General features: G+C 23.7%; 1 protein-coding gene across 8 annotated transcripts in view; it reads left to right on the top strand.

Moving 5' to 3' along the window:
* Positions 1–13,631, top strand: part of LOC122499558 (dystrophin, isoforms A/C/F/G/H-like) — a 557,697-nt gene that overhangs the window by 442,124 nt on the left and 101,942 nt on the right. For all 8 annotated transcript variants that reach the window (XM_043607986.1, XM_043607985.1, XM_043607988.1 and 5 more), the window contains 2 exons: positions 116–260; positions 6,844–6,967. In XM_043607986.1, coding sequence (XP_043463921.1) covers positions 116–260; positions 6,844–6,967 — 269 coding nt within the window. The remainder of the gene's footprint in view (positions 1–115; positions 261–6,843; positions 6,968–13,631) is intronic.

The following is a 13,631-nucleotide window of genomic DNA, read 5'->3' as shown; positions in this document are numbered from 1 at the left end:
GAGTGTAAAATGAAATTATCTGCAATTCCATTTGTACATTGAATAATTAATGAGAAAATTGTCAAATATCTCTTGGACTGAGCAGTATAATAATTTAGAATGTGTCTATTTTCAGAAATCGATTGGAGAGCAACACAGAACATTGGAACGCGCTTTTACTGTCGTTGCGCGAGCTTATCGAATGGGTAATAAGAAAGGATACCGAGCTTACCGGATTAGGACCTGTCTGCGGTGAAATGGCAGCATTACAAAAACAACAGGTACGACTACTTAAAATTAAATTCACCGGAAATTATTTCAATTCTAACATTTCGCAGAATTAACAAAAAGAATTAATAAACGAAAATTTGGAATTTTTTTAATTGCATTAAACAATTATTTGAATATGGAATTTAAAAAATTTAATAGTGACGATAAATTAAAATGAGTTAGTTCTGCATTCTTCGTTTCAGTAGTAAAAGTCAATTTCGATCAGACTTGGAATCTTTTTACCGTTTGGGGGTCTTTAGTTATTACAACTATAAAAGTGGTTGGCAATGAAACTGAAAAAAGTCAGAATTTTGATATTAAGTAGTAAAAGTCAATTTTCGTCAGACGGGGTTTAGAATTGTTCATTATTTTTTATAAAAGTAAATTTTAAACCTAAAGAACATTTTCTATTTTTAGAATTTTAATAGCAGTAGTAAATGTCGGTTTCAGTCAGACAACGCTCAAGATTCTCTTTCACTTTTTTTTTATCAATATTTAAAGCGAACTTAACTTTTTATACTCAGTTTTATCTCGTAAAGGCTTAATATCAGTAGTAAAAGTCAATTTTAGACAGACAAAACTCTATCGAAAACTTGTATCTTTCCAGTCAGAAGAAATAATAGAATTCCTTAAACACGACACTTTTTGGAATTATCTTAATTTGTAACTTAAGTAATAAAAGGCAATTTTTGTTGAATTGATTTTAATTATCAATTTTATTCAAATATAATTATAGTTCACCAGTAGTAAAAGTCATATTTTGTCAGACAAATTTCAATCTAATTTTCTCAGTCCTTAATAAGTAGTAAAAGAATGCTTTAGTCAGACATATTTTTAAGAAATGCTTGTAATTGTAATTTTAATACTAAAATGGAGTAAATCAGTAAATGAAAAATAGTTAGTAGTAAAAGTCGGATTTAGTCAGACAAATTTTCTATTATTTTTTGGTACATCCCTGTCAGTAGTAAAAGAATGCTTTAGTCAGACATATTTTAAAATGCTTGTTTTAATTTTACAAATGCTTGTAATTATAGTTTAAATACTAAAATGCAGTTTTAGTGAAAGAAAACTTGAGCGTCAGTAGTAAAAATCAATTTTCGTCAGACATTACATTTTAATTTTAATTTCTCAGTAGTAAAATTAGAAAAAAAAGAAAAAATTTGTATTACATTGTATTATTCAGTAGTAAAAGCAAAATACAGTCAGACGGATAATTATCGATATAAGAAGATTAAATACATTAAATAAAGGAAGAAAATTGATTTTATTAAAATGAATTTCGCTAATAATTTAATCGAATTAATTTTGTAATAAAATTCTATTTAGATCGGCAATTATCTTGTGATAACATCGAGAGCTTATGTTGCTAAATGTACCTTATCTCCTCCATACACTCAGGGTTATCGAACAGTAAGGGATGCGTGCCAGGTAACATGGACCTGCTAATCAGGATTAAACTGCACACTAGTCCTTTATGCATCGTGACATTGTCGATATATTTAGATTGTTGAAGGCTCAAATGATTTATCAGCATTCACCTAAATCAGATAATAATCAAATCCTCTTGTTTTAAAATCATCTCTTTCAGAAAAGTTCTATTTGTACTGATTATTTTCGTTTTTAATTTGTAGTCGAAAATTAATAATTTCTTAGTTTAATTATTAATTATTAACTATAATAATTTAAATGTTCTTTCTTTCATTCACTTTTTCTGTTCCTCACACTCTGAAGTTGTCTTTTGTTTATACTTTTGTTTTTTGTTATCTTTAGATAGATTGTATATTATATTATTATGTTATAATTATTTTTATTTTATAATTAATTCAAAATTGTAATTATTTTTATTTTTTAATTAATTTAAAAACATTTTTATTAATCTAAAAAAAATTATTAAATAGTTTCATTCCTACTGCTGATCTAAACATTTCGATAAAATTCTGTTTTTCATGGAGAAAAATGGAAATAATTTGCGCACCATTTCAATTACTCTATTACAATTATTTAAACAAAATTCCAAGTTTTGCTCAGAAATAAAGAGAAAAAAAATGTTATCAATCACAATTTTTGCAAAATTTTAAACTTTCTTTTTAAAAAAGAAAAAAATTTTTCTTAATTTCTATTTGTTAATTACGATTTTTAACGAAATTATCATTTTTTCTTGGAAATAGAACGAGAAAAAGTAGAAAAGTCGGTTTTAGTCAGACAAATATTTGACTATTTTTCCTAATTCACAATAAGTAGAAAAAAAATCTTTTTGTATATCAGTAGTAAAGGTCGGTTTCCGTCAGACAATTATTCGACTAATTTTGTTACTTTTCCTTAAGTAGTAAATTAATTCTTTAGGCAGACATATTTATTTGCAAAAAAATTTAGTCTTTGGAATTACTTTTACTTTCAGTGTAGTAACAATTTAACTGCAGTAGAATTTTGTTTATCAGTAGTAAAATTCGATTTTAGTCAAACAATTATTCGACTAATTTTGACACTCCTTTTTAGTAGTAGAAAAATTCTTTGGTCAGACATATTTATTTAAAGTTATTGAAATTAGAATTTCAGTAGTAAAAGTCAGTTTGAGTGGAAACAAATTTTTAGTTTCCCAGTAGTAAGCCCCACTTTTAGTCAGACATTTTTTCGACTAATTTTTCCACATCCCTGTCAGTAGAAAATAATTTTTTAGTCAGACATACTTTTTTGAAATTATTCTAATTATAATTTCAGTAGTAAAAATATATAAATTTATAAAATTATAAATTTCAGTAGATTGAGTGTTAAAAAATTATTAGTTTTTCAGTAGTACAATTGGACTTTGATCAGACAATTATTTAAATAGTTGCGTTACTTTTCTATAAGTAGTAAAAGAATTCTTTAGTCAGACATATTTTTACGAATACTTATAATTTTAATTTTAATACTAAACTGAAGTTTCAGTGAATGAAAAATAGTTCGTCAGTAGTAAAAGTCGGGTTTAGTCAGACAAATTTACTAATTTGTTATACCCCTGTCAGTAGTAAAAGTATTCTTTAGTCAGACATATTTTTTTAGAAATGCTTGTAATTTTAATACTAAAATACAGTTTCAGTGGGGAAAAAATAGTTCGTCAGTAGTAAAGGTCGGTTTTAGTCAGACAAATACTAAATTTCTAAAATTAGAGGGATTGTCTGAAACTAAAAGCCTTTTTTGCGGTGAGTCAAAAAAAAATTCAATTCCTTAAAAATACGAAAATGAATCCAAAACTATTTTTATGGAACTTGAAGGCTTTCAAGAAAAAACTAAACTTTTTGAGGAAACTATTTAGAAACCAAACGAATGTCCCTGTTACAATTCAGAAAAAAAGGAAACAATTGAAAAAGGATAAAATTCTTTTCTTCTTAAAAAATTGAGTATTATACAAAAGGATGAAAATAGTTTCGTTTACGAGCAAAAGCGAGAAAGCTGGGGACAATTTCGTGAGTATCAGAGCAGGTGATGGGTGTGTGGGGACGAAGGGGGTTTGAAGTAGAAAGGGTTGAAGAACGTATTCTTGATTGACTCCTCGTTCACGTTCGCACCTGCGGCGAATGAAATGAATCTGGAAAATTTATGTTCGCCAGTCGCTTCGAAAGAGCACTCTCACTTTGCCGCTCGCGAATCTGCTAGGCAATGTAAACGTTCACAGGGTGCTTTTCTCTCGCAAAGGTGAATAACAGCAACTACGTCGTTTCAGAAATTCTTCGTATCTTTCTTCAACAGTTACGATGTCATTACGCTTTATATTAGATCGTTTAATGCGTTCGGGGCTATAATACTCTTGACGATAAAGCTCTCTCACTCTCTCCTTCTTTCTCTCTTTTCCCTTATACTTACATGTCATATAGGCTCTCAAAAAGCTGCTCTACGTTAAATTCCAATTTAATTACCTGGACTTGCCTTTCTCTCATTACTCACGTTACTGTTAACATTTGTAACCTTATTTGTATTTTATCTTCTATAGTTAGTTATCTCGAATGTTATGTGCCATCGTAAAATTTTCTTCCTCAGAATAAATTTATAATTATCTGGATCTGAAAATTAGTCTTTTTTTAAAAATAATTTTACAAAAGAGATTTTTTCTGAAGAATATTTTTCTTTTGTTATTTATAGGAAAAATTAAAACTTGTAGTGAAAGGGAATAAAAAATAGTGAAATAGTGGAAAATGGAAACAATGTCTGACTGAAAATGAATTTTACTACTGGAATTTTTTCTGAAGAAATTTGTTTTTTTTTGGTATTTATAGGAAAAATAGAAACTTGTAGTGAAAGGGAATAAAAAATAGTAGAAATTGGAAAAAATGTCTGAATGCAAATGAATTTTACTACTAAAAGTTTCGAAATTAGGAAAAGACTTTCTAAATTTGAATTAGTAAAAATGTTCATTAATTTGAATTAGTAACTGACTTTTTGCTTTTTAATTAGTAAACTTTACTACTAAATAGTAATTTCTACTAATTTATCATTTCCCTGATTTTCAGACAGAATTTATAACTTTTTCCTTGACCAAAGAAGTTAATTTTATTCAAACTTAAGTAACTTTTCCAAAAGTATTTTTATTCTCTATTGATTTCAATTCAATTATTTTCTAGAATTTTCACTAAAAATTCTTCTCTAGTTTAATTATTATCAATTATTTTAAATTTTTATTAATAATTTTTTTAAAAAATTCTTTGAGATTTCAATTATTTGAAGAAACAAGGAAAATTCATCTTAAAAAAACACTGAAATCCACTTGTTTACAATTCCATTTTACGAAATTTAAAACAATTTCCAAATAATGTGAATAAATATTTTTTAAAAAATTAACATATTCAGAATTTTTAATTGTAATTATTTAGAAATTTTAATTTTCTAAAATTTAAAAATTGAAACCTTTTGAAATTCAATTATTTTTAAATGTTGTCACCGCATAACTTTTAGAATTCAATTATTTAAAAAATATTTAACTAAAATTCTTCTCTAAATAAATTATTTTTAATAATTTTTGAGAAAGTTCTTTGGGAATACAAATTATTTAAACAAAAAAAAAAGTGGAAAATTTTTCAATTAAATATGTCTGTAAAAATTTTAATAATTTTAAAACGAGCTAAATAAAAATTTTTCGAAAAAAATAACTTCTTCAGAATTTTTAATTATAATTATATAAAATTTTAATTTTTTAAAATTAGAAATTCAATTAATTTTAAAATATTTAACTAAAATTCTTTTCTAAATCAATTATTTTTAATATATTTTGAGAAAGTTGTTTAAGAATTCAAATTATTTAAACAAAAAAAAGAAAGTTAATCTAAAATAATTATGAAATCTATTTATTTATAATTCAATTTCACTAAATTTCAATTATGCGAAAATTTTTAAATTAAATTTCAAAATATTTCAATAAAATTTGAAAAATAATTTGTCAAAAAATTTCTTCAGAATTTTTCATAGCAATTATTTAAAATTTTAAAGTTTTCAAAAAATCCAAATTTTAAATTCAAAAAAAGAATTTTAAATGAAATTCCCATTTTATTAATAATTCCGTTCTTAAAAAACTTTCTCGAAGTTATACTATAAATTTCTAAAAGCATGTTTGACTGGAAATATCTTTGATTACTTTATTGATTTAATTGAAAATTTAGAAAAATCGGAAAATATTTGTCTGACAAAAACTAATGTTTCCTACTGACAAACAAAAAATTTGTTTACAATCAATTTAAATTTTATAAATGAATATAATACTTCTAAGAAAATTTTATCTGACCAAAGAATTATTTTACTACTTACAACAAAGAAAAATTTGTCAAAAATTTGTTTGACTAACACAGACTTTTACTACTAATAAGGAAAAATACTTGAACTAAAATTGTTAATAAAATTGTTAATTTTATTTGTAAATAATTTTTAAAACACGTCTGATTGAAAAATTTCATGACTACTAATTAGAAATACAGAACAATCGGAGAATATAGTTACAATAAAAAAAAAGAAAAATAGAGAAAAAATTACGTTAATGAAAAATTTCCCATTTGACTAATTTTTTTCTTCCCATATAATAATTTCAAAAAAATTATTTAATTACTCTCTCGTAAAATTTCCATCATTTTTCTCCTTTTTACAAATAAAAAAATACATTTCTCAAAAGATAATTTTTTTCTTTTTGCAAGGAAAAAAAATATATTAACTTCTCATCTCTAAGAGGCATGAAATATAGTATAAATGATGTGCTTTATCCACTTAACCTTTTCAGTTCGCTACTTTCTTTACAGAAATTCTAGCCTTAAATCTAATTACATATGCCTAGGTCGTTTCACGATAATTCTAAATGTCCCCTCTTCTTTAAAAAAAAAAAAAAAAAAAAAGAAAGAAAAAAAAGAAGGAAGGATGCCTTTAGAGTTTACGGAAAGCATTTACTTTCAGAGACACTTTAAATTTTACACGATGTTTGAAGAAAGAAACGAGTGCACCCAGAGTAGTGAAGATTTTCTTTTTATTAAAAAAGATTTCTTCTTAAAAAATTCAAGATTTAAAAAAAAACAAAAACAGAATGTAACGTCAAGTTTAACGTGTTTTTAAATTTTTTTTCCCTTCTAATTAATGTTACAGGACGATCATCGAGGTTTTAGACGTCAACTTGAAGACAAACGACCCGTTGTGGAGAATAATTTACTTAGTGGTCGTCAATACATCGCTAATGAACCGCCATTATCGGACACGTCAGACTCTGAAGGTAGGATTATTTAAGAGAGATTATAATTATATTTGCTTGGAGAAATTTTACTTGTTTGTTAAATATTTATTTAAATATTTCTAATTTTATGAATATTTGATATTAAATGATTTTTTATTATTTAATATTAAATGATTTTTAATTATTTAATATTAAATGATTTTTAATTATTTAATATTAAATGATTTTTTAATTATTTAATATCAAATGATTTACAATTATTTTTAATAAGCAAATAATTTAATTAAACTGCTAACTTGAATGTATTAAATTGCAACGAATTGCTACCAAAAATGTGGATCAAATAAAAAATTGATTCAAATTTTTAGCAACAATTTTATGAACTTTAGTATCAATTTGATACTTTAAAAAACAACTGTCTAGTCAATGATTTTTTTTTTTAATTATTTAATCGCAGTTTTTCTGCAGATATCAAATTGAGACAAAAAACGAATCAAAACGTTGCTTCACAACACTTTTGTTTCGTTTTTTGTCACAATTTGATATCTGCAGAAATTTAAAGAATTTTTATGATAAATTATCATCTTCAGTAGTAGAAGTCAATTTCGATCAGACATACAAATTTTTTAATTTCTTTCGGTTTCGATATTACAAGTAAAAGTGATTTTCATTAAAAAAAAAAAACTAAAATTCAGCGAAATTTTAAAAATTAAGTAGTAAAAGTCAATTTCAATCAGACGCTGTTTGAAATTCTCTTTCATTTTTCCAGTGTAAAAGTAAATTTTAAGCTTGAAGTACATTTTTCATTTTTAGAATTTTAATGACAGTAGTAAATGTCAGTTTCAGTCAGACAATCTTCTAGATTCTATTTCACTTTTTTTTATCAGTATTTAAAGCGAACTTAAATTTTTATACTCAGTTTTCTCTCGTAAAGTCTTAATATCAGTAGTAAAAGTCGATTTCAGACAGACAAAAACTTTATTGAATTTTGTATTTTATTCTTATCAGTAGGAAAAAGAATTACGAAATTAGACTATTTTTTTGGAATTAATTTCACTATAATTTCAAGTAGGAAAATATTATTTTTCTTAGAAGCAATTTTAGAATATTAGTAGTAAAACTCGGGTTTAGTCGGACGAATTTTCGTCTATTTTTCTTTTGTCACTGGAAGTAGTAAAAGATTTTTTTAGTCAGACATGTTTTTTTTTTGGTCTTTAGAATTATTTACAGTTACTGTAGTAACAATTTTTATTGATGCAAAATTTTGGATATTAGTAGAAAAAGTCTGTTTTAGTCAGACAAATATTTTACTATTTTTCTTAATTTACTATAAGTAAACAAACAACTTTTTAGTCGAACGTGTTTTTTGAATTATTTACAGTTTTAGAAATAACAATTTTATTGATATAGAATTTTTTGTTTATCAGTAGTAAAGATCGGTTTTAGTCAGACATCTATTCGACTAATTTTTTTACTTTCCTGTAAGTTGTAAATTAATTCTTTAGTCAGACATATTTTTTCGCAAAAAAAAAATTAGTCTTTAGAATTATTTTTAGTTTCAATATAGTAACAATTTTATTGCAGTAGGATTTTATTTATCATTAGTAAAATTCACTTTTAGTGAGACAATTTTTCGACTAATTTTGTCACATCTCTTGCAGTAGTAAAAGAATCCTATAGTCAGACAAACTTTCTTGAAATTATTGTAATTAGGATTTTAGTAGTAAAATTCAGTTGGAGAGTAAACAAATTTTTTTAGTTTTTCAGTAGTAAAATTTAGTTTTAGTCAGACAAATCGACTGAACATTAATAGTTTACGTGATTAATTTTAAATTTATACTTTGAATTCGTGAATAAATTTGGAAAATTATTTTTCCCTTAATTAAACTTGTTTAGATTCAAATTGTCTTAATAGATGAGATGTCAATTCTCAAGATCAATGATGTACCAGACACATAATTCAATTATAGATTGACAGAACTTGTAGAAACTAGTTTGAAGCGTCCCACTGGACCACATAACTTGAAGACAGGACTTCTCAGTTTCCCTCGGGAAAATGCAATGTTCTCGTAAAGTTACTCTCTTGACACTTGGCCCCAACGTATAAAATAACTTTTATAGTTGTACTAAGTTTCCAAAAAAAATCACACTTCTATACAATATCCTTCCCTCTCAGTGTTCCAAATGACATATTCTTATATACAATCGAAGAAAATATTTTTATATACCCAAAAGATAAAAAAATAGTCAAATCTTTCTTCCCTAAATTAATATCTTTTTTTTAAATAATACTTTTAAGTAAAAAAATATTAACCGTTGATAAATTATATAATAAAAAAAAATTGTTAGTTTATTCAATAATAATAATTATTATTTAAGCGAAAATGTAGAAAAAAAATTCACGTAAATTTCTCTCATTGAGAAAAGAGAAAAAATATCGTGAGAAAGAGAGTAGTTTTTTTTTTTTTGTCTGTGTGGGTAAAAATGTAGAGCAAGTTTATAAACGTAATTTCCCAACTAATTCATTCGAATCAGGAAGATTTCGATCTTTAGTTCCTAAGAGGAGGCAACCCGCCTACCTTGTCCGCAATATGGTGCAGTACGTATAAAGGCGCATTAAAGATTTGAACAGTCTTCTCCTTTTTCAACTATATGCAAATTTTTCCCAAAAAGTATTTCCCGAATTTTGCAGTTTTTTTCCATTTGTAATTTTATTATTATTTTTCAATTATTTTTCTAATTGTAATTTTATTTTTATTAGTTTTCAATTATTTTCCTGATTATAATTTTATTTTTAGGTATTATTTTTTTATTATTATTATTGTTATTATCAATTCTTTTTCTAATTATAATTTTTTTTTAAATTAATTTTTCTGATTGTAATTTTATTATTTTTGCTATTTATTTTTCAATTTTTTTTAAAAAAAATTCATTATTATTAAAAAATCATTATTGAATTCTAATAGATAAATTATGTCAAAATTTTTTTAAATAATTGAATTCTTGCAAAGAATTTTATTTAAAATTTTTGAAAGTAATTGAATTCCTGAGAATAATTTTATTATTCATAAAAATAATTGAATTCTTGCGAAGAATTTTATAAAAATCTTTTTAAATAATTACATTCTTGCGAAGAACTATGTTAAATATTTTTTATAAATAATTGAATTCTTGCGAAGATTTTAATAAAAAATCTTTTTAAATAATTGATTTTTTTCGAAAAATGTTATGAAAATTGTATTTTAAATAATGGAATTCATGTGAAAATTTTATTATTTGAAAATAATTGAATGCTTGCAACGAATGTTATTAAAATTTTCGAAAATAATTGAATTCCTCAGAAAAATTTTATAATTCATAAAAATAATTGAATCGCTTGGGAAATTTTTTATGAATTGAAAATAATTGAATTTCAAAATTTTTTTTGACAATAATTGAATTTTTCCAAAGACTTTAAATTGAAGTTTTTGAAAATAATTTCTTTATTTCAATTATTAGAAAATTGAAAGTAGTATAAATTCTAAAAACAAGTAGTTTTAGTGTCACAAATCTAAAAAAAAAACTATCCAAATAGTAACAAATTTAAAAAAAAAGTAGTAAATAATAGATTTTAGCAGATGAGTTCGATGCCTGCTTTAGAATTAATAAAAAAAAATACAAAAATAGAGAAAACAATAAAAATTTACAAATAACAATAATAGAGAAGAAAATTTTTTATCAAATGTAAAAAAATTTTAAAAAGACTTTCAAAAAGAAAAATTCGAAAAAAACTCAATTATTAATAATCACGTATCACTTGTATCGAATCGAATCCTTTAAAATCATTTTCGAATATGAAAATTTCATAAATTGTGACAAAAGAAATAATAAAAAAAAAGAAAAAAGAAAATTCACGCTCTCGTGTAAAATTGAAGTTGCATATATCGTTCCTTTAGTGAATTGTATTTGATTGATATTATATTTTCATCGATGGAAAATTGATTTTCTATTCCCAAGCGGAAGTCGTGTCATCGAATGTCAAACTGCTTGGGACAAAATACGCATTTATTCGAAATTCTTGGTTTTCAAAAGAGAAACTCTTGTTCGGCACGTGCTTGGCAAACTAAATGTAGAAAAGCTGTTGAATAGGCCCACTACATGGCTTACTGATGAACAAGCAGGAACATTTTAATTCAATTCTGCAAAAAATAAAAAAAAATGCAAAATAATTCGGATTTTAGAAACAATTTTTTTTTCTTGCTTTTTTTTAAGAGCAAAAGATTCTTAACTCAAGAAAAGGTTTTCTTTCTAATCTCGTTAAACCCTCTTGCTAATGAAAATGAATGAAATTCTTTTTTATTCTCTCGTGCAATGTGTCTTGACTACTCAATTTTACACGAACGTTTTATTTTATAGAGTTGAAAAGATAAACTGTTTAAGGGACTCACTCGAAAAAGTTCTTTAAAATATTTTATCTGGTTTAGAAAAATATTTTTTTTCACTGACTATTTAAATTATTACATTTAATTATAATAATATTTTTAATTATGTTTCAAATTTTCTATTTTATTTTTTTTTCTAATTGTTACTTTATTTTTATTTTCTTATTTATTATTATTTATTTAACTCATTAATTTTTCTTTTCTGTTTTATTTTGTTTTTGGTTTATTATTCGAATAAATTTTTTCTATACTTAAAAAAGAATTCAGAATATTATTTTAGCGTAAAACTGATAATTCAATGCGGAATAGTTTCTTTCTTTTCTAGAAAAAAAAAACTAAAGGAAGATTTTATAAATTATCGGAGTTTTTGCAAAACTTATGTCTTTGACCCAGTTGCAGTTTCGAAAGAGCCACTCGAACTTATCTCATTTGAATCAATTTCTAAAAAATGTAAATCTGATATTGTTTCTGAATTTTTAATAAGAGAATTCGCTCAATTCTTGTGGATACTGTTTTTTGAAATTATAATTTTAAATTTAAATACAAAAATGTTCTCTTCAGCAATTAAAAATTAAACTCGAAAATAATCATAATTTATTGAAATTCGTAAATAGAATTAATTAAAATAAGATGTTTAAATTAAATTAAATACCTATTAATAAAAATATTTAATATTGAAAACAAATAAAATTAATATTTTGAAATAAAATTAAATCAAAATATTTAAATTAAATTAAATAAAAATAGGTATTAAAATTAAATTGAAGTTAAATATTAAAATTCAAATGAATTTCGATATAAAAAATATGATTTATAATTAATATTTAAATACTTCGAATAACCTAGTTTTGAAAAATCCAGTAAATTCAATTCAAAATATGGAAAATATTTTTAATTCAGATGTAAAAGAAATTTTACGTCCCATTATTAATTACAAAAACTTATCGAATTTTTTTAATTGGGAAAGAAAATTTTATGGTTTTTGACCAAAAAATTTAATTCAAATTATCAGAAAAAAAATTCAATTAAAAAATAGTAAAATAAAATGTAACAATTCAAAATTATAACTAATTTTGAATTGAATGTTTGTGGTTTGATATATTTTGACCAGAAAATTGAAACAAACTTGAATTGAAATAATAAAAAAGAAAATTAAATTCAAATAGTAAAATAAAATGTACCAATTAATAATTTGTAACTAATTTGAAAATTGAATGTTTGTGGTTTGTTTGATATTTTGGCGAACTAATAATAATAATACGATATATGCAGTAGAGAGAAAGCAAAGTATTTTGGCTATTGGTACAATCGGTTACGAGTACTGGAAATTAATTGTCCCAATGAATCACGCATCGTATCACACCTGACAGTTTTTACGTGCGTGTTTAGCATTGATAACGCCTACAACTGTTCTGCCTCTGTCCCTATCTGTTTCATGTTATGTTGATTTATGTTTATGGTACAACGTAAACGTACCCTTTAGCGATATTCAATTCACCAATCGTTTAACCATAAACACAAGCAGTCATATACTTTTGTCGTCAATTGTGTTCAACAGAAATACATTTCATTCCCTTAAATTGGTACCTATATCGTTTTAAAAACAATTTCTGTTCACTCCCAAAATTCTTTTCTTTACTTCTTGTTTCCTTATTAAAAAATTTTTATTTATTTTATTTTTATTTATTTTTATTTATTTTTATTTATTTTATTTTTATTACATTGAAATTGCATCCTTTATTTTATATTTTATTTTCCCCACAATTTTTTATTTACTTCAGTCCTCTTTTTTCTTTACATTTTTTTTCCTTTTTTTTAATTTAATAATATTATCTTTATTTTTCAAATAATTCAAAAATATTTTTATTAATCTAAAAAAATTATTAATGTTATTATTCATCATTTCTTTGTTTCTAAAAAAATAGCATTTTCTAACAAACGTTTTAGGTAATTAACAAAATGTAAATCCTGCAAAATATTATCCTTTTTCTAATATGAAGAACTTAATTGTTTGACAAATCGAAATTATTCCTTTTTTCTAAAAATTAAAAAGTTGCTGGAAAATTAAAATTAGAAAGTAAAAAATATTTTGCACATTTTCTGCTTCTTAATTACAATTCATAAATAAAGTACAAGTTTTAAGTAAAAAAAAAAGGTTATAAATCAAATTTTCTTTAAGAAATTTAAAATTTATTTTTGGAAAAAATATTTATAAAATTTTTTTTGTTAAAAACGATTGTAAAATTATTCGAAAACATCAATAACTTCTTTTCTAAATTTAA

Source organism: Leptopilina heterotoma, unplaced genomic scaffold, assembly GCF_015476425.1.
Source record: "Leptopilina heterotoma isolate Lh14 unplaced genomic scaffold, ASM1547642v1 Lhet_169, whole genome shotgun sequence".
Taxonomy (NCBI): Eukaryota; Metazoa; Arthropoda; class Insecta; order Hymenoptera; family Figitidae; genus Leptopilina; species Leptopilina heterotoma.
This window is presented reverse-complemented; position numbering and strand designations above follow the sequence as displayed.